Source organism: Bos taurus, chromosome 8 (genome assembly GCF_002263795.3).
Source record: "Bos taurus isolate L1 Dominette 01449 registration number 42190680 breed Hereford chromosome 8, ARS-UCD2.0, whole genome shotgun sequence".
In the NCBI taxonomy this organism is placed as follows: domain Eukaryota; kingdom Metazoa; phylum Chordata; class Mammalia; order Artiodactyla; family Bovidae; genus Bos; species Bos taurus.
This window is the reverse complement of record NC_037335.1, coordinates 108,705,904-108,731,560: the sequence shown is the minus strand read 5'-3', so window position 1 is coordinate 108,731,560 and position 25,657 is coordinate 108,705,904. Positions and strand designations below refer to the sequence as shown.

Sequence of the window (25,657 nt, the reverse complement as noted above, 5' to 3'; positions counted from 1 at the left end):
TGGCCAGAATACATCACAGGTGATGCTTTGAGTGTCAGAGCTCACAGTCCGAGCTCTTCCATTTCATCTCATGACATCAGCTCTCCTACTGTGTGTGGACATCTGGACCCAAATGCTTCAGGCATTCGGGCATCCCTCTGGCAGCTCTCAGAGTGAACTGAATGATTTCTATCCCAGAGCATAAGGCACTTGGGTTCCCAGATTGAAAATAATTTTTGGCCTCTCTGTGACCCCAACCACCCATCCATCCCTTTGCTCCCCCACCCATGTGCCGCATCCATGTCTACTGAAAGCACCGTCTCCATTGCCAGCGCCTCCAGCAGGACATGTCTGCACCATCATACGAATTCCCACTCACCTTTCTCCCCAATGTATGTGCCATTTTCCATAAATATTTATAGTGAGGGTCTGACAGGCTAAGCTCTCGGGATGATGCAATAAATCAAGAACTCCAGGTGGTCCCCAATGTAACAGAGCTTCGAGTTTAGTTTTCTCTGCCAGATGGAATTCCTTGAGAGGAGCGGTGTGTCTGACTGTTAGGTCCCTAGCACCCAGCAAAGAACTTGCTGGGCGAGTCACGCTGGGCACCAGCTGGACCAGCCTGAGAAGTTCCCACCTGTCCCATTCCTTTCCCAGGATGGGCCAGAGTCATGGACTTTGATTAGATGGTGTGTTCCAGGATGGGGCCTCGAAAGGAAGGTATTGATCAGCCTGCTCTGGGAAATGGACTGCTGTGCTCCCTTCTGCTTTACCCTGGCCCATACATCTTGTCCTTATAATGGAGTGGGAAGCTCAAGATTGGGTTCAGCGTGGAGTAGGCGTGGGGAAAGGTGGCCCTCAAATCAGCTTCGGTTCAAGGCTGTTGTTTGATCTGGCTCAAACAACAACTTTAACACAGGAGACCTGCTGAAATCAGTTGTACTGAGAGGAGAAGCACCACTGATGACAAAGACTGTGTCTCTGGGAGGAGTTCCTGATCTAAGGCGGGCTTTGTAGTGCCATGTGTCCCGTGCAAATGCTTCCTGAATATTACCCGCTTCCTGTCACCTTCAGCAGCTCTTGTCCACAGGTTGAATGAATGGGTGAAAAATCCACGAATCGAACCTAGTGACTTCTCCTGGGATCTCGCTCAGTGGTGAGCAGCCCTCCTCTCTCCCTGGCCGGTGCTCAGTGACATGATGCATACCAAGGTGGACCCAGCATCCCTCTGCTCTTGCCAGGCGTGTGGCTTCTCATGATATTGGTACCTCTGCTTTGCCTGCTCACATTCTGCCAAAACCCAAGAGGAGATCAGGCTAGGGTCTGGCCTCGGTTAATGCATAGAAAGACTGGGCCTGAGATTCCCACAGTAACTCCACACCCTGGCCGTCCTGAGGGATTGCTTGTTCTTCGTCCCTCCCTCCCTCCCTTCTTTAAGATAAATGGAGTCTTGAGTAGCTACAGGAGAGGTTCTACCACCAACTGGGACAAACAAAATCCTTTTGATAGCATCTCACAGACCTTTCCTCTGATGGGGAGTCTGTGAAAGCGCTTTCTAAACTGTCTAAATTTGCCCTCTTATTATGGGATTCTCTTCATTATCCTCTAGATGAATCCTTTTATGATCTGCCAGCATCCATTTTTCTAGCGTCTTCTTTCATCATGTCCACCAAGCCCTCCACCCTACACCTACCTGATCCCCTCTAAACTTTTCTTATTCTTTCATATATGTCGCATCCTCACTCACCTCTGCACTATTCCCTCTGCCTGAAATACTCCTCATTTTCCTGTGCTTCTGGCTAAATATTTCTGCAGGTATCGTCTTATTATATCCCTTCCTTCAGGAAACTTTCAGGGAAACCCCTAGATTAGGTCAGTGCCACCGCTATGTAATCCCATTACACACTGTACTTCCCCTGCCAAGGACCTTATCATAAGTAATTACCATAATTATTTATTTATTATGTTGACTCTTCCTGATTGACTGTAAGCACTGTGAGGCAGGAACTTTGCTCATTTTCTCTCAGACATATGAACACCAATCTAGCACATTTACCAGTTAAATAGTAGGCACTTATTGGTGGGTTGAAAAAGTCTTCACTCAGATGATTTCTGAAAGTGAGTGAGACATATCAATAATATTTCTGCCCAAACTTCACTCTCAAATCTGTATTTGTATTCCCAGCTGCACACTGAACATCTCACCTGGATGTTAGGTAGACATCTCAGTATGTCAGGTTCAAACCTGTACCTCTGACTGCCTCTCCCCATCACCAGCCAAAGCTTTCTTACCCATAGCTTTCCCCATCTCAGTTCATGAAAGAGTCATATTTCCAGTTGCCCAAGCCAAATGCTGTTTACTCTTCCCTGATTCCCCTTGTTTGCTCATATCTCTCATCTGGTCTGTTAGGAAACCGCATGTTTACTACCTTGAAAATACAAACCCAGAACCTGCCCATTGCTTGTGCCCTTTCCTGTTCCTCCCTGGTTCAAGCCACTGTCCTCTCTCTCCTGGATGATGGCAGAAGCCTCCTTCTTATCCTCTTGCTCCACTGCGTTCTCATCAGCATTGAGTGGGATGTAAGTTAGGTCATGCCAGTCATTTAGTTCAGTGACCTGCAATAGCTCCCTACTTATTTCAGCATAAGAACCAACATCATCATATCACAGTGGTCACCAAACCCTTAGATGGTCAGACACCCCTCTCTGACCACACCTGCTGCTACTCCCTGCCTGTCACACACTCCTCTATGGTCACCAGCTCTCCTGGGATCTCCTCTGCTTGGAAACCTACATAGCTCACTCCCCATCTCCTGCAGGTCTTTTCTCAGTAACATTGACACTGACCATCCTATTTTATACTGTGCTCCCTTCTGCAAGCACTCCCCATCTCCCTGACCGTGTTCCACCTTCTCTTTTTTTCCCATAGTATGTAGCATGTTTTATTTTACTTGCTTAAACCATTTAAAAAATTTTTTGTCCTCCTCCTCCTACTAGAAAAGAAATTTAGAAAGGAAAGATCTGTGAGTGTTTTGTCCTTTGATAGATCTCAAATGCTTAGAACAGTGTCTGGGGCTTGATATTTGCTGAGTGAGTGTATTGCATGCATGAATGAGTGAAAAGTGGAATGGATGAGTGGATAGTGTGGCGAAGTGGAGAGAGCAGAGTGTTCAGAATCACATACCTATGGAGCCAGAGGTTCAGCATTTAAAAAACGGAGCAGATAAAAGTCTCAACACATAGGACGACCTTGAGGATTAAACTCAGATATTTGAAAGGTGCTTTGCAAACTGGAAGGCACTGTATAAATGTTAGCTTAAAGGGAGGGCGGGGGAAGGAAGAATAAAAAGTGGAAGGGAGCCATGAAGTAAGAGTGTCCAGCAGGGGATTATATGGGCAAACTCCCACAATCCCAATGCAAGTACTGGACAGGATAAGACACTGGTAAATATGAAGTGGAAGAAACTCAGGCTAAACATCCTGCATGCCCCTGAGGAAGGGGAGGGGTGCATCACTCCACAAGCATTGACAAGGAATCCAGAAAATGGCAAGTCCCTGCACCCAGACAGAGAGGGACTGGCATTGCTAGTCACAGTGTTTGATGGGAACAAACCCTACATGCAAAAGAATCGTAGTCCAGGGTCATGAGAGGTTCGGGTAATGCAGGGGAGGACAGGATGGCAGTTATGAGATACTCCTCCCCGCTTATGAACTCTATATGGCCAGCCCTTTACATCCATTATGTCTAACAAGAAACTTGGGCAAGAAGGGCCTCAGACAAGCCCAGAGAGTTCACATGAGGAGTGCGAGGCCACCCAGCTGATGAGAAGCAGATGTGGGACTTGAGCCCGGTTCTAACCTGATGCTCAGACCTGCCCTCTTTCTACAACATGTTACTCTGTCTCACATTTGCCTTGAAGCAGAGGTGTTAAGGAAATTTCCAGAAGTGAGAGAAGATTTCATTTTGGTCTTGATGGATGGGATTTGGACAGGTGAATTCTTTGTGTTTAACATGTGTTTATTGAGCACCTAATAAATTCTGGGCAGGGTCAGTAGGCTCATGTGGTGAACCATCCAATGGATAAGACAATATCCTTTTTCTCCTGGAATTCAGGTTGTAGTGGGGGAAGGGCTGGGGCCTGAAGAGTATATAGAGGAAGATAATAAAGTATAAACAAATGGATGAAGTAACTGCAGACAGTGACGCAACTGTCCTAAGTAAATGAAAATTGGGTAACGAGGTGGGGGCTAGTTTGGCTTTGGTGGTCACAGATTGCCTCTCTGAGCTAGTGGCCAGGGCATCACCCTGCAGATGTGAGGGGAGTGTGGCCCCTTCTGGCTGTAAAGGCACTGGGAGCCAAAGCATCCAGGCCCGTCTGAGGACAGAGAAAGGCCACCGAGGTTGGCGGTGCAGTTAATGGGAGAAGAGTGGGAGAAGATGAAGTTGGAGGGGTGAGCAGAGGCCAGTTCCTAAGAACGATGGTAAAGAAATACAATTGTATGTTAATTAAATGACTGTGTTTACTCACCCTCTCTCCCGTTGATCCTCCTTACTCACTTCGATCACCTTCTCAGTGTCTTTGCTGGATCCTCTTTCCAGTCTCTAGATATTGGAACACTCTCATCTCAGTCCTTGGGCCTCTTTTCTGATGCCCATATTTTGATGATCTCATCTGTTCTTACCTGTTCTCATGGTGTCATAGAATCTATCCTGATGATACACGTGTATATTCCCAGCCTAGACCTCTCCCTGAACTCAGGCTCATATAGCCAACCATTTAGTAGCCTTCTTAAATGTGTCACATCAAAGTCGGAATTCTTGGTTTCTCTTTTCAACTGTACTCCTCAACCAGTGTTTCCATTTTTGTCTACTGACATTACTATCAACCCAGTTACTTCTACTCCAAACCCAAAGCATCCATGGTTCTTCTCTTCTTTTCATACCCCCATATCAGCAAATCCTATAGATTTTACTTACAAAATACATCTCTGGTATTACAGCTATCTTGACTACTGCTTGACAGAAAGGCACTCTAGTACAGGGTAATACATATTAATACTTGGAGAAGTGCCAAATGCTCTCTCTTGGTGAGTAAGAAGGAACAAGTAAAGTAGAAGAACCTTTTTTTTTTTTCCCCCCAGCAGAAAATAGTACATGAAGGTAGGGAAGCCTGGAGGTAAGAGCGAGTTTGAACACTTATTTAAAAAGTATCTCCCCGCTTTTGGCTGTGTCGGGCCTTGGTTGTGGATGCAGGGTCTTCACTGCGGCGTGCTGCACTTTTCCCTGGCTGTGGTGTGGGCTCAGCTGCCCGGAGCCTGTGGGATCTGTTTCCCAACCAGGGATCCAATCCACACACCCTGCATTGGAAAGTGGGTTCTTCACTACCGGACCACCAGGGAAGCCCCTGGGCTTGCACATTTGAGGGATATTAATAAAAAATTAAGCTGCATACCAGCCAGGGCCAGGGGAGATTAGAGATGAAGAAGAAGGAAGTGAAGTAAGTAGTTGCATAGCAGGCATTCCCCTCAAGAGTTAGGTGATCTGGAATGTGTTTTAGGTGGTGGCTGAGCTCTGGAATTTTCATAAAATTGCAAGGAAGGGGGAGGGATAAATTAGTAATGTGGGATTAATAGATATATGCTACTGTATATAAAATAAATAAGGATCTACTAGATAGCACAGGGAACTGTACTCAATATTTATTAATAACCTATAATGGAAGAGAATCTGAAAGTGTGTGTGTGTGTATATATATATATATATGTATAACTGAATCTCTTGGCTGTGTACCTGAATCATTGTAGATCAACTGTATTCCAGTAAAAAAATTTAAAAGAAAAGAAACATGTAAGGAAATTGATATGAGTTCTGAATGGATCACAGAGCAGTTCAATTTGACCAGAGTAAGGATAGGGTAATAGACGAAGGAGCTAAGAATTTCAGGTTTAACTCTGGTCATGAGAAGTCTCAGAATCCAGATCGTTTCCTATTTGTTTTGTAGACAGTGAGGGCTTACTGTTGGCTTCCCAACAAGGTGGAGGCAGCCGCAAGAGCCAGCCCACACTTTGGGAAGATAATTCTGGCTGTGATATTGAGCAGGAATTGTAGACTTGTCAAGGTTGAAGCAGGGGAGTCAGGTGGGTGACGTTTGCACCTCCATGTGTCTTGGCTATGAACCTCATTTTCTTTAATCCCATAAGAATCCTTTCCTGCCGCTCTCTGGACTTATTAGATGTGCTACTGATTGGAAAAGGGAAAAATGAAAGCACTAAGGTGTTGAGGATTAATTCCAAAATTCCTCACTTCTGAGGTTTAAATTGCCACCTCCACCTACGCCTGGCACAGGGTGTGGTAATAAATAGAAACAGGAAGTCACAGAAGACTTGGGCAATTTGGAAACAGAGTCCTGAGGTAACTTGCCAGACTCCAGGGGCTAGGCATTGGAAGTGAAATAATCTGACTGCAGAGGTGCCTAAAAAATGAGTTTCTTAATGCTGGAAAGTAGAGGAAAAAATATTCATAGACTTGTACTGCCTTGATTTATTTAAGGATTATTTATTGGGCACTTCTGAGTTCCAGGATTGCAATGAAGCCAAATGAATACAGTCTCAGCCCCGTGGAGGCTACTGTCTAATGGAGGGGATGACAATAAACTGTCACACGTGTCCATGACTGCCACTCGTGTTCAGCGGTCGGGGGGCCAGAGCTGGCTGGAGAAGACGGGGAAGTTTCCTGGAGAAGTGATGCTCAGCTGAGATCCAGGAGGTCGGGAAAGAGTTTACTAGGAGGGAGTGATGGGAAGAGTGTCCAAAGGAGTAGAAACGCCAGAGCCCTTCAGTCCTCAGGTTCTCAATGTTGCTCTGTAGAGGGGCCCCCTGGGAGCTTGTTAGAAAGGCAGAGGCTGAGACCTTTGCTAAGTTGGAGTGAGTTTTCATTTCTGTATTTTAACATGGATTCCCAGCGAATTCTGGTGCAGGTGGCTTATGGATCCCATTTAACAAAGCACAGATGGAGCCTGGGACTGAGTTTTCAAATTGGGCTCCTTAGCCCAAAGGGGTATGGTGGTGAAGGAAGAGACAGGATCCTGTGACCATCCCCATTCCCAGAGAAGCCCTTTATATCAAACTTACTTATTTTACAGAATATTTATTTGAAAATTATCCTGTGTGTTTTCCCCGGAAAAATTCAAGTTCTGTATTGTTCTTTCTGGAACCCTAGCAACTAAAGTAGAGACAGAATCATGGTAAATGCTCTAAAACAAACAAAAACTTACTTGAAATAATGACTTAATGAATCCAGTGTTTCAATTCAGTTCAGTCGCTCAGTCGTGTCCACTCTTTGCCACCCATGGACTGCAGCACACCAGGCTTCACTGTCTGACACCAACTCCAGGAGCCTGCTCAAACTTATGCCCATCAAGACGATGATGCCATCCAACCATGTCATCCTCTGTCGTCCCCTTCTCCTCCCACCCTTAATCTTTCCCAGTCAGTTCTTCACATCAGGTGGCCAAAATATTGGCATTTCAGCTTCAGCATCAGTCCTTTCAATGAATATTCAGGACTGATTTCCTTTAGTATTGACTGGTTGAATCTCCTCGCAGACCAAAGGACTCTCAAGAGTGTTCTCCAATACCACAGTTCAAAAGCATCAATTTTTCGGTGCTCAGCTTTCTTTATTGTCTAACTCTCACCCCTATACATGACTACTAGAAAAACCATGGTTTTGTCTAGACAGACCTTTGTTGGCAAAGTAATGTTTCTGCTTTTTAATATGCTGTCTAGGTTGGTCATAGCTTTTTTTCCAAGAAACAAGCGTCTTTTAATTTCATGGCTGCAGTCACCATCTACAGTAATTTTGGAGCCCAAGAAAATAAAGTCTCTCACTGTTTCCATTGTTTCCCTAACTATTTGCCATGAAGGGATGGGACCAGATGCCATGATCTTAGTTTTTTGAATGTTGACTTTTAAGCCAGCTTTTTCCACTCTCCACTTTCACTTTCATCAAGAGGCTCTTTAGATGTTCTTCACTTTCTGCCATAAGCATGGTTTCATCTGCATATCTGAGGTTATTGATATTTCTCCCAGCAATCTTGATTGCAGCTTGTGCTTCGTCTAGCCCAACATTTCACATGATGTACTCTGCAAGCTCAGTTGGTAAAGAATCCACCTGCAATGCAGGAGACCCCAGTTTGATCCCTGGGTTGGGACGATCCCCTGGAGAAGGGAAAGGCTACCCACTCCAGTATTCTGGCCTGGAGAATTCCATGGACTGTATAGTCCATGGGGTTGCAAAGAGTCAGACACAACTGAGCAACTTTGTAAAACAAAACAAAACAAAACAAAACTCTGCATGCAAGTTAAATCAGCAGGGTGACAATATACAGCCTTGGTGTACTCCTTTCCCAATTTGGAACCAGTCTGTTGTTCCATGTCCAGTTTTAACTGTTGCTTCTTGACCTGCATACAGATTTCTCAGGAGACAGGTAAGGTGGTCTGGTATTCCCATCTCTTTAAGAATTTTCCACAGTTTGTTGTGATCCACACTGTCAAAGGTTTTGGCATAGTCAATAAAGCAAAAGTAGATGTTTTTCTGGAACTCTTGATTTTTCGATGATCCAGCAGATGTTGGCAATTTGATCTCTGGTTCCTCTGCCTTTTGTAAATCCAGCTTGTTTCATGTCTAAACAAAAGTCATCCAACTTTTGTTGGCTGCCCATCCAACTCAGCAGTCCACTTTACGGATAGGAAGAGTGAAGTCCAAAGAGAAATCATGGCTTTTCCAAGATAGCCCAGATTATTATGGTACAGTAGATGGTAGATTTATGATGCCTTTGGTCAAAGGCCAGTGCTCATTCTTTCAGACCGAATGTTAGCCCTTAAGGAGGCCAAAATATTGGTAGTTCCGTTCTGAAAATGCAAAAAATACAAGCTAGTTTAAGAATAGTTCATATCAATTCATAGCCAGCAATTAGCTTGCTAAATAGAATCTTAGGTTGCATGTCATTGTAAGTCGCATCTAGTGTGTGCATAGTGTGCTGGAGTTAAAACCTGGGTGGGTTTTTGAACCTGAGTTTCCTCATCTATAAAATGGAGATGATTATAACCACTGCCCAGGGCGCTTGTGCTTAACACAAAGCACTGGGCCCATATTTGGTGCCCAATATTATATATTTATGTTTTATGCATATCAATCTGAAAAGTCAACCATGTCCAGTGTTTGGAAAGAAGTTTTACTCATGGCTAAGTCTATGAATTTAGGTGGATAAGCATCTGTGTAGGAGAGGGGGGAGCTGGATTCTTCTGGAAAGTACCAAATGAACTTGTAGGAGAATCATTGATTGACAGTGACTTTGGTAGGATGGATGTGGCCATTAAAATAGCTTTATGCCCAGGAAAAATAAAACTTGCTCATCTTTTATAGGGATGCCAAAAAAGAGAGAGAGGGAGAGACTGAAGGATCCTGTGACAGAGAGGAACTGTATTTAGGTGCTTTAGAAGAGAAAATAAAATTAACATTCAGAGTCTGGGGGCAGCCATGGCATAAAGCAGGTGGCTGGCATCTCTCAATGTGTTTCAGAGTATCATTCAATTAACTCAGGACTAAAAATAATAATTAAATAGGCCATCTCTCCCATAACTATTGTTAATCCTGGTGTCTGAGAGACCAGGAGACCTGTCAAATGGTTACAAGGAAATATCTCCAGTTCACCTGGGCACTCAGAAGACAGCTCCTCATGTTCTTTTCTGAGACACACAGGGTCTCCCAGTCAGTAAAGACAGCAACAGCAACACTCCCCAGTGATTGCATGGGTTCTGAATCCCTTCCATAAGCATCTCTGTCAATCAGTGACTCAAATTCTGCTCCTGTATCTTTAGACAAGGGCTCCCTACTTCCCAGGGCAACCTGTTCTATTTTGATTCATTCTGACAGTCAGAAAAAGCTTGCTCTGTTGAGTGGGCACTTGGCCTCGCTATCAGTTCTTGATGGTCATTACAGTTCCGGCCATTGGAACCAGGGTTTCATGGCACTACAGCTCATCCCCCAAGAAGGAAAATCGGTGGTACCTTCCTTCTTCATGCAGCTCGTGGGCAATCACATACCTCTGAGCATGCCATCGACCCCTGCATGGTATTTTTTTCATCATTGCGTATGTGAAATCAATTACCTTGTTTAATCATCAAATCACAAATTTCACTTGAAACATGTTTCTTTTCTTAACTCAGGTGTGATCTAGGCTTTTCTTTTTTTTAAATCTATGACTTCTAATGTGTATTTAAGTAATGACTTTGTTATTTAGTCTTAAAGGAGCTTGAGGCAGGCTGTCTGGGAAACATCCTTCTTTTCTGATTTTCTTTGGTCCGGTGTTTTTAAAATATTTTTAGGGCAGAAGAATCTTTAAAAAAATACAGAATTCAATGATCTATCTCTTTGAGTAGCTCAATCTATAAATCTTGAATCTAGCATTTTTATTATTTCCTTAAAATGCATCATTTGACTGGCCAGCTCAATGGATTAAACCAACATCAGCCAACATTTTCACTATAGAGCCAGATCGTATGTATTTTATACTCCGTGGACCCTATGGTCTCTGTTGCAGCTATTAAATTCTGAGATTATAGTGTGATAGTAGACACAGATAATACAGAAACACATGAGTATGACTGTGTTCTAATAAAAATTTACTTCCACAACAGTCAGAGGCACAAACTTGGTCTGTGGGCCATAGGTTGTTGTCCCCTGAGTTCAATCATTTTTAAGAACTTTGAAACATTTGAGTTAAGTAAAGGACGGCCTTAAATTGCCAATTCCTGGTATAAGATCAGAAATTCAGTGAATGTGTGTTGACTGGATTGAAGAAAAAGATCTTTCTTAACGAGTTTAAAGCGGGGGCCTGGGAAGCTTTCTATATAAGGAAACAAAAGAAGGACCTCACGGGGGAAGCAGATTTGAAGGAGGCTCTCAGGTGGCAGCATGCTTGACAATCCTAAAATGTTTTAACAAGAAAAAGATTGGCAATTAAGTGCAGTAATACTTGCTGGGGGAAAAGTTTGCTCATATTTTCTCCTAGAAAAATGTGCTGTGGCAGAGGGAAATGAGCAGACGTCTAGATGTGCAAGACTTGGATTTTATAAAACCAGCTACTGGACTTCCATGGTGGCTCAGACTGTGGAGGATCTGCCTGCAGTACAGGACACCCAGGTTCAGTCCCTGGGTGGGGAAGATCCTCTGGAGAAGGAAATGGCAACCCACTCCAGTATTCTTGCATGGAGAATCCCACGGACAGAGGAGCCTGGTGGGCTACGGCCCATGGGCTCACAAAGAAGCGGACACGACTGAGCAGTTCACACTTTCCCAGTTGTGTGTCCCTGAGAAAATGATCTTCCCTCTCAGAGTTTCCATCTAAAGATTGGAGGCAGTACTGAGACGTTCTATGTGGTTCCTTGGAGCTCTCAAATTTTGTGATCTGAAAAAGAAAATTCATCTAATTGCAATGTTTAATAGGATTTATGATAATTGGAAAATAATTGCTGCTCCAAACTTTTATTAATCTATATTTAGTTATGAGTCATGCTTTCACAATAGATGCTTTGGAAATAAGCAGAGAGACAAATCGAGTAAACAGAATTTTAAATATTTTATTTATATGCAGTTTGTGTAATCCCTGGAGCCCACGGGCATATTAAGATCATTTAAAATATCCATTAAAAGTTATGTGTTATGTGACAAACTCCCCTTTTAGAAAGCCTTGCCAAAGGATAAATAGCTCACATTTATTGAGTAGCTACTACTGCCAGATTAATTGCATTCATTATGCTTAATCCTTCCAGCAACCCTGCAAGGTGAGTACTAGGATTGCAATCGCACTGATAAAGAAGCTTGAAGAGGCTGAGCAATCTGCAAAAGACCGCTCAGCTGATGAGTGGCTTTATGCTAAGGTTCAAAGCCGGGACTTTCTGGCTGTAAACTCTGAGCTCCTCCCACATGTCAAGAAAGGACCTTTTTTGCGCCCTTTGTTCAGGTGCTCTGGGGATGATCATTGGCTTTTTCTGGATATCCTGGATTTTGTTCCTCTGCAGAGCATCACAGGTGCTCCTGACAGGGTGGTTTGGGATGGTTGACGCCTGTCCTCCACTGGGCTTGCGATGCCAGAGGGGGCCAAGGAGGAGGGGACAGGAAGAAACAGAGAGGAACCCATGGAGGAGGGTACAGGAAGAAGCAGGGAGGAACCCAAGGAGGAGGGGACAGGAAGAAGCAGGGAGGAACCCAAGGAGGAGGGGACAGGAAGAAACAGAGAGGAACCCATGGAGGAGGGGACAGGAAGAAGCAGGGAGGAACCCAAGGAGGAGGGGACAGGAAGAAGCAGGGTGGAACCCCAACAGAGCACCTGGAATCTGAGTTCTTGTCCCAGCGCTCACGTGGGTTTGCCAGGTGGCCTTCATGGCCCTCGACCTCAGTGTCCCCACTTGTAACCAGGATGGAAGTGTCCCCCTTCTAGGTTATCAGTAGGAAAATGTGTAGACGATGGAGCTTCGCAGAGGGCCAAGTGCACTACGGACCCCACAAACCTGGCATGATGGAAGGGATGGCAGGCCAGGGCAGACCCTTAACCCAGAGTTGGGTTCCTCTTGCCATCCAAGGTGCTGAGACCTTGGGCAAGTCCATTGCTCCTGAGTCTCAGTTTCCTCATTGGTGAAATGGCAGCAAAGTCCTTGGATGCTTATTCCAAACCCCTTTTCATCCTCATTCTGATATTTTGGACTCTGGGTATGACTGCAAGGCAGCTCAGGTGACTAAGGGTGTCTCAGGAAGCTCTGTCAGCTCTGAGTGAAATAAAGCAAAAAAACCTAAGTCACTTTCCCCATGATGAATTCCCATAACCCCCCATGGTGGTCCCTGTCCTCAGGTACACTGCTCCATGGAGAATCCCACTTGCTTTTCTGGAGATGGTCCATTTCTCTCAAAGCTGGGCCATTCCAAGTGTGCTTGTTGTGTTTCTTTTTATCCCTTTCAAGTTTCCGCTCAGTAAGAAGCATGCAGCCCAACTCCAGGATGCTTCCCCTGAAGTAGTTGCTCCCATTTCTCTGAACTTTATTCCCATAAGAGCCTTCAGAACTCCTACTAGGCTTGGCAGAAGAATAAAAATGCCAGTACTTAAGTGAACACACTTTGGAAAATAGAAAGACTGACCTACAAATTGTGAGCAAGGATTATTTGCTCTACAGTTAAGTCAGTGTCTTTGCTTCTAGTTAAAATAACAGTATTCACAATCACGTTCTCAGGGACAGCTGTTTTTGGTTGGTTGCTTGTTCTCTGTGTTTCTTCTCCTCACCCTTCTAGACCTAAGTTACCCTGGAGATCCACTTGGCCTGCTGGGACTCCTCAGCTGTCTTCTTGCTTATGTTCTGGGGCATGGAGACAGGCAGGGGATTTGTCGAGGACACCATGATGTTAAGATGGATAATTTCCACTTCACATGTGCCCTTGGGTTCACCCTTCCCTGAGCTGACTGGGGAACATGTGGGGAGAGGCTGGGAACAGCAGGCAAGGGGAATACATTCTCTCTCTCTCTCAGCTCAATGATTTCATCTCCTCACTCCCCTCCTCTATGATTCCCCTGTTCATCTCTGGGGCTAATTTTCTGCTAATAGTAATGGATGTGGTCCCAGATTCCCCTCCCCGCAGCCCCAGACACTCAGAGGCTTATTTTTATTTCACGCCCAAATAAATGCAGTCAGTGGAATAAGCCACCCAAAATAAACAAATGCAAACATCCTGTAACCTTAATCAGTTATGTTTTCAGTGAACATTTATTGGAGATACCACGTCTATGTTGGTGTGCTGTGGTTAGTCACTCGGTCATGTCCGACTCTTTGCTACCCCATGGACTGTAGACCACCAGGCTCCTCTGTCCATGGGGATTCTCCAGGCAAGAATAGTGGAGTGGGTTGCCATGCCCTCCTCCAGGGGACCTTCCCAACTCAGGGATCGAACCCAGGGATACTGGAATGGGTAGCCTATCCTTTCTCCAGGGAACCTTCCCAACCCAGGAACTGAACTGGCATCTACCATGTCTATTCAGTTCAGTTCCGTCCCTCAGTCATGTCTGACTCTTTACGACTCCATGGACTGCAGCATGCCAGGCCTCCCTGCCCGTCACCATCTCCTGGAGTTTACTCAAACTCATGTCCATTGAGTCGGTGATGCCATCCAACCATCTCATGGTCTGTCGTCCCCTTTTCCTCCTGCCCTTAATCTTTCCCAGCATCGAGGTTTTTTCAAATGAGTCAGCTCTTTGCATCAGGTGGCCAAAGTATTGGAGTTTCAGCTTCAACATCAGTCCTTCCAATGAATATTCAGGACTGATTTCCTTTAGGATGGACTGGTTGGATTTCCTTGCAGTCCAAGGGACTCTCAAGAGTCTTCTCCAACACCACAGTTCAAAAGCATCAATTCTTCGGCACTCAAGGCAAGATTCAATTCAGTTCAATCACTCAGTTGTGTTCGACTCTTTGCGACCCCATGGACTGCAGCACAATAGGCCTCCCTGTCCATCACCAACTCCTGGAGTCCATCCAAACCCATGCCCATTGAGTCGGTGATGCCATCCAACCATCTCATCCTCTGTCGTCCCCTTCTCCTCCTACCCTCAATATTTCCCAGCATCAGGGTCTTTTCCAATGAGTCAGATCTTCACATTAGGTGGCCAAAGTATTGGAGTTTCAGCTTCCAACATCAGACCTTCCAATGAACACCCAGGACTGATCTCCCCCAGGATGGACTGGTTGGATCTCCTTTCAGTCCAAGGGACTCTCAAGAGTCTTCTCCAACACCACAGTTCAAAAGCATCAATTCTTCGGTGTTCAGCTTTCTTTATAGTCCAACTCTCACATCCATGCATGACAAGTGGAAAAACTATAGCCTTGACTAGACGGACCTTTGTTGGCAAAGTGATGTCTCTGCTTTTGAATATGCTGTCTAGGTTGGTCATAGCTTTCCTTCCAAGGTGTGTCTTTTAATTTCATGGCTGAAATCACCATCTGCAATGATTATATATGCTAAAATGTATCCTTGGATTAAGTCAGATCACTGGATAACTTCCTGTTTAGACAGTAATGTTAGTGCCTGTTTCATACATATGCATTAGGCTATGTTGAACCAATCAAATATTGGTGGATCAGTGAGGATATTCCCCATCAGCTTCAACTACATCCATCTCTTTATGAAAAATCATGGGAGACATTTGTATATCTTATCACAGCATCCAAGATTCTGTGTATCTCCAGCAACTTTGAACAACTGATCTGTTTTGTTCTTGACTATGTGGCTCTGTGGTCCGCATTCCCTTTTTCTTCTGGCTGCAAGGAAACTCAGAGACATTTGTTGTCCCTTTCTATCAAGTGTTCAGGATTTTATATGATTAATTTTGCATGGTAATTTTAATCTAAAATTCATTTTATTCTCCTCCTTTTTTCCCCAGTGTTCTGTATTTTAAAGTCTATATAGTAGGTGTGTTTTTGAATATCCCTTCACCTGGTTTTGCTATGGGATCAGGTTCAATTAAAAAAAAAGAAAAAAACTGCAAAACATGCTTAGTAAAGAAGAGTAAAGCAACCCCCCACTTTGTTAGAGGTCGTTAGTAACTTTGGTTATCTAGAAAACAGTGGAGGAAACTCACATTTATCCGGTGTTCACTAAGGACTCAGCATTGCTGAGATGTTCACCTCACAACCCTGAGAAATAGAAATTTTTCCCCCCACTTTACACACGAGGAAACAAAAGAGGACATTTTAAGGAATAGTAACATGGCTCAGATGGTAAAGAATCCACCTGCAATGTGGGACACCTGGGTCCGATCCCTGTGTTGGGAATATCCGTGGAGGAGGGCATGGCAGCTCACTCCAGTATACTTGCCTGGAGAATCCCCATGGACAGAGGAGCCTGGCGGGCTGCAGTCCATGGGGTCGCAAAGAGCCGGACACAACTGAGGCAGCTTAGCACGCAGGCATGCAACATCACTGATGCTGGGCCTTTGCAAGTGACAATAATAATATCAACAGCAGCTTACGACTGTCCATACCTTGCTGCAGTTTACAAAGAGTTTTCCAACCATTATTTCATTTATCTCTCAGAACAACCTGGAATATGCTTTTTTTTTTTTAGTCTTCATCACATACATGAGAGTGGGAGGAAGTTTATAAACTCAGTCCATTTCTTGAAAACAGACTCACTACTTGTAACATAGTTCACAGGAATCAAATCCCACCACAAAAGTTCTACCTACTGAGAGCTTTAAAAAGAACAGGATTGTTTCCTCTTATCTCCCACCCATTGTCCATCATGCTCTGTCCTCCAGCTTCCCAGAGGTGCTCCTTCCAGGGCATGGCGACAGTGAAAAGATTGATACTAACTTTAGTACTGCCTTATTGTTGAGGGTTATTATGTTCTAGATGCTGTGCTCCATGATTTAATGTAATTCTAAACCCACCCCTTTAAGGTAGATATGCTTCCCCTAGATGGCATCTGCATCTTTTTTGCAGTATATATGCAAACTCGTCGTGGTTTCACAGCTAATTGATGGCAGAGTCAAGATTGCCATCTCCGAGGCCCTGGCTGCGAGCTACAGAACTGAAGAGCATCTAATACAATCAGCTTATTTCCCAGGAGAGTAAACACACACCTCCCCAAGGGCACAGAGCCAGTTCTGCTTGCTCGCAGTCCTTTCTCCTTCAGCGCAACTCACTCTCAGCGTGTGTGTGCGTGTGCATGCATGAAAGCAGAGAGCTGACAAAGAAGACAAGGGCGGATTACTATGAGAACAGTGCTCTTAAATGAGAGTCTTGGGATTGCAGTTTGCTCTCTACCCTCATCCTAAATCCTACGACCCTGGATCCAGTCTCCACCCATCGCGGCCTCTGTCATCATCCACCCTCCACCTTCTGCTCCCCCAATTGGATGGGCCTTGCTGCAGCCACCCCATGCCTTCCATCCAGGATCCTTTTTTAATCTCAGTCTAATTGGTTCACCTGCCCTGCTGGGATGTTTAATTGGGCATAAACTTATCCTATGCCTTTGTGAGCTCTGCCTTCTCCTCCAAGGGGAATTTGCTTGCTCTGTGGACTCAGAAAGATAGATATATTTTATGTTGTGCTCAATTCACTGAGAACTTACACGAAATTGTTCCTGGGCCAGCAGAGCAGTTAGACAACATGACCAGCAAGACGTTTTCTCGCTCTTATTTTCTTTTACTTTTTTTTTTTTTTTTTTTTAAGGTGGCATGTTCCAGTGGAAAGACCACTGCATTTGAAATCAGGAGCCCTAGGCCCTGAGTTCAGCCCTGCCAATCATTTGCTGTGTGATCTTGGGCAAATAAGTTACTGTCTCACAAATTCAATTTTGCCATCCATGAACTGAGTGGGTTAGATCTGATGACTTTTATGAAAGGAATCACAGTGGTGCTTTTAGAACAGGGGTCATACTCACTGTGGGCCACATCAGGCCTGAAACCTGCTTTTGTAAATAAAGTTTTATTGGAACACAGCCATTCTCAATCATTATTGTCTGTGGTTCCTCATACTACCAGGACAAAGTTGAGTAATAAGGTACCTTATGGCTTCAGAGCCTAAAACATTATCTGGCCCTTCACAGAAAAAGATTACCTACCCCTCTTTTAGAACACAATTTAGATGGTGTCATTACTCAAAATCTTCTTTTGACTTTCCATATTACTTAAAATTTAAAAATAAAAAATATTTTCTGAATATAGACTTGCCTTGTGAGATTGGTGCCAACCCCTTCCCATGTTTTGACGGTGTATATACTTATTACCCTTCCTGTCGTAACATCTCTTCTACTCATCTGCTCATCTCGGCCTGCCTCCTTGTTTCCAAACCTGGCAAGCTTATTCCTACCTCAGGACCTTTGCACCTGCTGTTCCTTCTTTTAGATTGCTGTTCCACCATTCCTTGTTTCCTTCAAGTCTCCTTAAATGTCATCAAATTAGGAAGCTTTTTCTGACCACAAATATGGAGCTCCATCTTTCCCTTCCCCTGGACATTCGTACTTCCTTCCTTTGCTGTGTATTTGTCTTCATACATTTTTCTCCCTCTGACATGGTACGCATTTGTCTCTTTATTAGCTGTCCACTCTCATGAGAACGTAAGCTCCTTGATAGCAAGACTTCTACCTAATTTGTTTACTGCTGTAAATGCAGATCTGGAAAAATAACAAGTGTTTTTAAATTTTGAAAGCAAAACCAACTATTTCAGTTGTTTACATCTACTTCTGAATAGATCCAGGTGCTATGAAGACCTTTTGCTTAAGTGTATTTTGGTAAAGAGGATAAAATCATGGTATCCTGATGGTTACAGTCTTATTAGGTCCAGCATTCCCTTGATTGTCACAGAGTCATGTAGACTCATTATTAAAACATTTTTAGTCTTTATTATTGCCCATTAAGAAAAGAGTTTATATCTATAAACTCTGTTTATATGGTTTATAGATATATAGTTTATAGATAAAACAGATAAACTTTATAGATATATAGTTTATAGTTTATAGATATATAGTTTATAGATAAAACAGATAAACAGATAAACTCTGTTTATATGGTTTATAGATATATAGTTTATATATAAAATCTAATATATAATTTTTATATATAAAAATCTAATATCACAGTTCAACACAGAAAACCCTCATTGTGTGGTCACGACAGCCTTTTACCTCTTACATTTCATATGCACACACATGAATGCTACACACATATGTATCCCTTTCTCTCCAACTACTGTCCTTTTCTCTTATTTTCTGGCATTTTTGCACATGGAGCTCATTCTTCCCAAAATATCCTTCCCCTGTCTTCATCTAGCCACATGCAATGTTCCTTTCAAGATTAAGCTTTACAGGATGTTCTGACATCCCCATTTCCACCCCAGCCCCTCCTGCAGACTGGGTTAGAGATCCTTCTTTCTGATCCCTCTATGACTAAAATGACTGTTGCAAATAGCACATAATTGTTTAATAACTTTCTTAAACATCCACTCTTTTTCAGTAAGATGTATCAGTTCCTTGTCTGTGGTGCTGAACAGGCAGTGCCTGGCAGTCAGAACTTCATAACATCCCCCAGTGACTGAACTTTTCCCGAGTGTGCACACTGAGTTCTGCAGATCACAGTGCATCCTCCAGCATCCACATGGTGAGGGAGGAACCAGGAACGCAGCATTGTCTTCCTCCCTAGTTTTTTCAGGGAAGCAACACAGATGGCAGACCCTGGATGTATAGCTGGAGAACATCAGAAAGAATGTGGAGGTTGGTGGAAAAAGACAGAAAGAAAGAAAGAAAGAAAAAAGTTAAATCATGGGATTTGTAATTTGATGGTGGCGTGGCATCATTCCTTTGGGTCAGTACTGGTTTTATCATGGTTTTTATATTCTCCTTCTCAATATCTACATTAAAAGAATGATTTAAGAATCAGGATACAAATTTTCTACTCCCAGCTCTACCAGTAATGAGCTGTGTGACTTTTGACACAGCTTTTAACCTCTCTGCATGTAAATTCATGTTAATTTTGAGGAATGTAGACATATTCACATGAAAAAAAATAGTAACCCAAGTTTGTAAGTTATAAATAAAAGTTATGTATATATATTATCTCTGTATATAGCATAGTTATATAACATAATATTTTAAAACTATTATTTATCTATAACACTGAAAGAAGTATATGTTTCTATGCCTATACATATATATTTAATTCCATTTTATATATATATATGTATAGTTTTATACATGTCAGTGATACGCTGATGAGGAAACACTCTTTCCTCAGAAATATCTGATGATTCTCATCATCTTTTCTTGGTCATCTGATGCTGAGAAACAGATTACGCAGGTTGTAGCTTAATACAACTCTATGTATTATCTCAGTTTCCATGGGTGGGGATCTGGCTGTGGCTCGGCAAGATGCCCTTGCTCTTGCTACACCATCATCATTTCAAGGCTTTGCAGGGAAGGGTCAGCCTTCCAGCTCAGGCACATGGCTGCCGTTAGCACCCAGGCCCCGTGTGGTCTCTGTTCCTCAGAAGCTGTTGACCAGAGACTTCCCTTCCTCTCCATACAGATCTCTTGATAGAGCATCTCACATCAAGGCAGCATGAGAGCCAGACGAGGACAAAGAGAGAGAGGGTGATGGAGAGAGAAATGGAGGGGAGGGGAAAAATGGAAGTTACCATGCTTTGGGTGGTTTTTAAATAATTTTATTGAAGTATTGTTGATTTACAACTATACTTTTATTGAAGTATAGTTGATTTACAGCTATACTTGTAAATTATCAGTTAATTCATGCTAGGGCTAGGGCTAGGATTAGGGTTAGCAAAGTGATTCAGATATATATATATATATGTCCGACTCTTTGCAGTCCCATGGACTGTAACCTGCCAGGCTCCTCAGTCTATGGAATTTTCCAGGCAAAAATATTGGAGTGGGTTGTCATTTCCTCCTCCAGGGGATCCTCCTGACCCAGGGATCAAACCCCTGTCTCTTGCGTCTCCTGCATTGGCAGTCGGATCCTTTACCGCTGTGCCACCTGGGAAGCCATAGATATGTATATTCATTTCCACATTCTTTTCCATTATGATTTATCACAGGATGTTGGATACAGTTCCCTGCGCCACACAGTAGGGCCTTGTTGTGCATCCTGTATGTGCCAGTTTGCATCCGCTAAGCCCAAGCTCCCCCTCCTCCCCTCCCACCCACCTGGCAGCCACCAGTCTGCTCTCCACATCTGTGAGTCTGCTTCTGTTTCACTGATATTTCCATTTGAGTCATGTTTTAGATTCCACGTATACGTCACATCACATGACATTTGTCTCCCTGTCCGACTTACTTTGCTTAGTGTGGTAACATCCGAGTCCGTCCATGTTGCTGCAAATGGCATCATTTCCTTCTTTCTTATGGCTAAGAAGTTGCCGTATTTTGTAACCTGATCACTAAACTCACGTGCTGTCTCCTTCACATTTTGTTCATGAGAAACAAATCACTGGGTCCTATTCAGCCTGCACTCTGGGGGAGGAGATTACCCAGAACAGGATGAGTAATCTTAGGGACTCATCTACCAGCTGCCGACCACCCCTGTGAGACCCCCTCAGCTGGCTCTGACGTCCCTCACCTCTAATGCCTGGTCACCCCACGTGCTCCACTTTGTCCCGTTTCACACCCTCTCCTTCATACACTTCACCTCCTGTGCAGCTCTTCCCATAAAGTGTTCTGTGTCCTCTTACTCACTCTGCTCCTGCCCTTTCATCTACGTGGGTATTTGGATTTTTTTAAACAACATTTCTGTTTAAATCACAAAACTGTAGTTAAGATGTGACCTTCTCACTGAAGCTTCCCCTACCGACCTCAGAAGTCTGTGTTCCTTCTTTTGCGTCTTGTAGCCTTTGGTTTACAATAAGCAGGGCGTGACTGTCCTGCTGGACTATGAGCATCTTAAGGACATGAGACTGGGGTGTGTCCCCTCCCTCCTGTGGACATGATATTTGGCCCTGGGTAGGTGCCCTGCAAGGTCCACTGAGTGCAGTTGGAAGATTTGATACGTACCTACCTCGTATAGAGCACTGAGCTGACTTTATTTAGAATTCAAACTGCATTATGAATTATGGACAGAGGTTTCTTAAGCAGACACAGACCGTAGGCTCAGAGGCTTGGAAATGCTTGTCACTGTGGAAGCTTTTTCTTCAGACACAGCTTTCTCTGCATCAGGGGTCAGACTCCACCACTGAATTACCGAGACATATTCTGTCCTGTTTCCCACCCTGTTCTGCGTCTTCTTGCTCCATGCCCCTTCCTTTATTCATCTCTCCCAGTTTATGGCAGGAGAGGGGACCTTTTCATTAGACGCCCACTCCCATCATCTGTCTGGGCTGACCTCACTGTCCTCTTGACTAATCTGTTTTGCTCAAGGGACCTGGAGCTTATAACTCAGACAGGTCAGAGAGCTGCTTGTTCCAGGGGGAGCTCCATTTTTGCTAGGAACAGAGGTCATTATTAAAGCAAAAACAACCTGAACCGAGGCCCTTAAAGCGTCTACTTGTATTTGGTTTGTATGCTCCTCGTCCATCACCTGTGACCCTTTAATGATTCATATATCTGTGAATGTGTGAGGAGATAAAAGTTATAAAACTTTCACGTTGGATTAGTGCCTGGCATTTCCCAAGGGTATTTTCACACCCTATGCTTCATGTACTCTGGCCACCAGCAATAGGAAATAGATAATATTAATTGGATTTTACACATAAGGAAATGTAGATCCAGAGAAGTGACATCCTCTGGCCAAGATCACACCCCATAATTTACAGGAGGCACAGTGAGACCCTGACTGTAGACTCCCAAGTCCAGTGTCTCTCCATCTTGACTTTCTCCATCATTAGTGAAGGGAAGAGCGGAAATTCCCTCACTTGGTGTTCAGAACATAACTTAGTTTCTTTCAAATAGTAGTTGTTCAATGAATGCATGGGAAATTTTCGATTGAAGCTGAGTCCTGGGCTCATTATTGGATCATGGAATTGTCTTCAAACAACTTTCAAGTTGCATTGAGCCTTATGCCTTGTCCATTGGTACAGAGCCTTCCTTTCTTTCTTTATTCCTTTGCTTATTTATTCATCCAGCCTGCATGCTTTTGACTCCACCATGTACCATGTACCATGTACCTAAGAAGATCCCATCTCTATGGGTTCACTCACGCTCTAGTGAGGGAGATGAATAAGCAACTAGATGACAGTGATTTTTGGGTCTGATGCTCCGTAAGCATCAGGACAGCATGACTGCGTCTCTCTGGCTCACTGCGGTATCCCAGAGATGAGACTGTGTCAGTGGCTCAATCGTGTCTGACTCTTGGCGCCCCTGTGGACTGTAGCCTGCCATGCTCCTCTGTCCGTGGGATTCTCCAGGCAAGAATACTGGAGTGGGTTGCCGTGCCTCCCTCCAGGGGATCTTTCCGTTCGAGGAGTTGAACCCAGGTCTCCTGAGCTGTAGCATACTTTTTACGGTGTGAACTACCAGGGAAGCCCCTAGTGATGAGAAAAGCATGCAGTAAATATTTGTGGTGCTGAAAAGAGCAAGGGTTCCAGAGCTAAGTATCAGTTAACAAATACTGAAAATAGTTGCAAGCACTCTCACCTAAGGATACATGCCTGGATGGGCTGGTTGGGTGGACTTGGCTTGGGGGTAGAGCTGGTAAGCTGAGAGTCTCACCCATCTCTTCTGCCCAGGGAGTTTGCCCGTTGGAAGGTGAGGAACACAGCCATCGAGAGGAGAGACCTGGTCCACCATCCAGTGCCCCTCATGCCGGAGTTTCAAAGGAGCATCCGCCTGCTCGGCAGGAGACCCACCACTCAGCAGTTCATTGATACCGTCATCAAAAAGTACGGCACCCACCTCCTCATCTCTGCCACCTTGGGAGGTAGGTCGACAGTCACGGGGCCACATAGCCTGGTCGTGACTTTGGGTCTGGGAGGGAGGGGACCATGGGGTGGCCTGGGATCAAAGCCATCTTAACATCTCTGCCATTGTACATCACTCAGAAGGCTATGTTGTCAGAGAAGCCAGATTGTCTTGGCTAATTCTGTTCTCTGGGAAAATCTAACTTGAGAGTTCTCTAACTTTTTGTGGGAACAATGGCATCACCTTGGAATTAGCTCAATCTATTCGGAATGTTTAATCTTATTGTATTGATTCCTTTGGAGGACAGTCTAATCTGAGGGAAAAATTAAATTTGAGATATTGTTGCAAGAAGTCTTTTTGTTTATCAGAATCTGCTTTAGGGGCTGATAACTTGAGGTTATCATTTTACAAAGGGGATATCATTGCATCTTCTATGGGTTTGGACTAGACCAGTAGGAAAGCAGACTAACTGCTCCTGCCTACTCAGCTTTACCCGTTTCTCCTCTTTGTGTCCAGTTCATCTTGAAGGGACTGAGGGTAAGAGGGGAGGATAAATGAGAGAAAGGAAATGCAAAGGACACAGGAGATAGTAGAGACTACTGCACTTAGCCGCTTGTGGGTCTTGCCCACATGCGTCATCATCTTGTATTATGAGCTACCATCCTTTGGACGTCAGGTTTCTGCCACAATGACTGGGTCCAGTGAAGTTCGAGAAAGCCCCTTAGGTGGTGGAGCACCACGCCACCTGCTCAGAGAGCTGCAAAGTTGCGTTTAGGTTCGGCTCATGTCAGTGAAACAATCAGGACTGGCATGTTGGCAAAGGCTAGTGGGTAGCCCGAGTCATGGTTATCACAACTGATCCTCTTTTTCCGAGGAGGGTGAGCACAAGCTGGAGTGGTTCGTGTAAACTTCCTAGAGGAAGTGACAGTTTAGCTCAGTAGGAGTTGTCTGTGTAGGAGAGTGGTGAAACTTTCTAGGCTGAGCACACAATATGCCTTTCAAGGCAGATCAGCTTAGAAACCTGATGATGTGGAAGCTGTGGGGGGAGAGGTTGGTCGGGCCAATTCATTCTTTTGAATCCACTACTTAGGAATTCGTGTTGTTGTTGTTACTTAGTTGCTTCAGTGTGTCTGACTTCTTGCGACCCCATGGGACTGTAGCCCGCCAGGCTTCTCTGGGCATGGGATTCTCCAGGCAAGAATACTGGAGTGGGTTACCATTTCCTTCCCCAGAGGATCTACTCCAGGGGATCAAACTAGCATCTCCTGCATTGCAGACCAGGAAAGCCCCAGTTACTCATACTTGCCACACCTCATTGAATATTTGCCTTATAGTCTTAGCAGGCATTTTATGCCCTCTTTAGTCTGCAAAAATGACGTTAGATTATATTATCTCCATTGTATATATAAGGAAGCTGAAACTTTCAAGAGGTATAGCTAAGATTGGTGACAAAATTAACATTTTAACTTAGGGTTTTCCATCCACAAACCTTGCATTATTTTTTGACCCAACATCTGTCATCTCTTTAACCAGCTCACTGACCTGCCAACCCGCCCAATCCAACAATCAATCAGCCAGCGTGTATTGGTTAACTGATGAATGTTAAATCATGTCATATAAATTCTGCTCTATCATAAAATGAAAATGAAATCACTTCTACATTGAGTGTGGCATTAACATGTACTCTTTTCTTTAAACTTCCCCCACCTCCCATTTCACTTGGGAAAAAAAAAAAAAATAGTTACTAGGATCAATGCAGTTCTTCCATTAGGAACTGTGTTCTGTCCAAGTCCCCGGAAGTCCCAAATAACAACGACTTTTCTTTTGCAGTGAAATATATTTTTAATTTCTCTGAGGCGAGGTGGTGAATTATTCACAGAGCCTTGTTCCTCTCCTGTTTTTACAGCACAACATTTTAAAATATGCAGAGCCTTGGACTGAGTTCCAGGATTGGACAGCAAGCCCTAAATGCTTCCTCCATCCTCAGCGGGCGGAGCGGGGAGCGGGGAGGCGGGAGGATTTACTGTTGATGGACACAGCATCAGCAGCCATGTGAGGTCCTTCTCACATCATCACTTCATTCATTCATTCATAGAAAAGTCTTTCTTAAGAGTGTCCTCATGCGATGGCAGAGAAGGGGGCCGTAGATCGTAGGGTCTAGAAGGGCGGACTCTGGTGTTTGATCTCCTGGTTCTCACAAGTTTTGTGTCACCTTGACAGTTTACTCTATACTCT

At 44.1% G+C, this 25,657-nt stretch overlaps 1 protein-coding gene across 1 annotated transcript in view; it reads left to right on the top strand.

Annotated features, from left to right (window-relative positions):
* Positions 1-25,657, top strand: part of BRINP1 (BMP/retinoic acid inducible neural specific 1) — a 197,265-nt gene that overhangs the window by 102,785 nt on the left and 68,823 nt on the right. Inside the window, 1 exon segment of the mRNA NM_001015669.1 lies at positions 23,251-23,441. Within this exon segment, the coding sequence (NP_001015669.1) occupies positions 23,251-23,441 (191 nt within the window).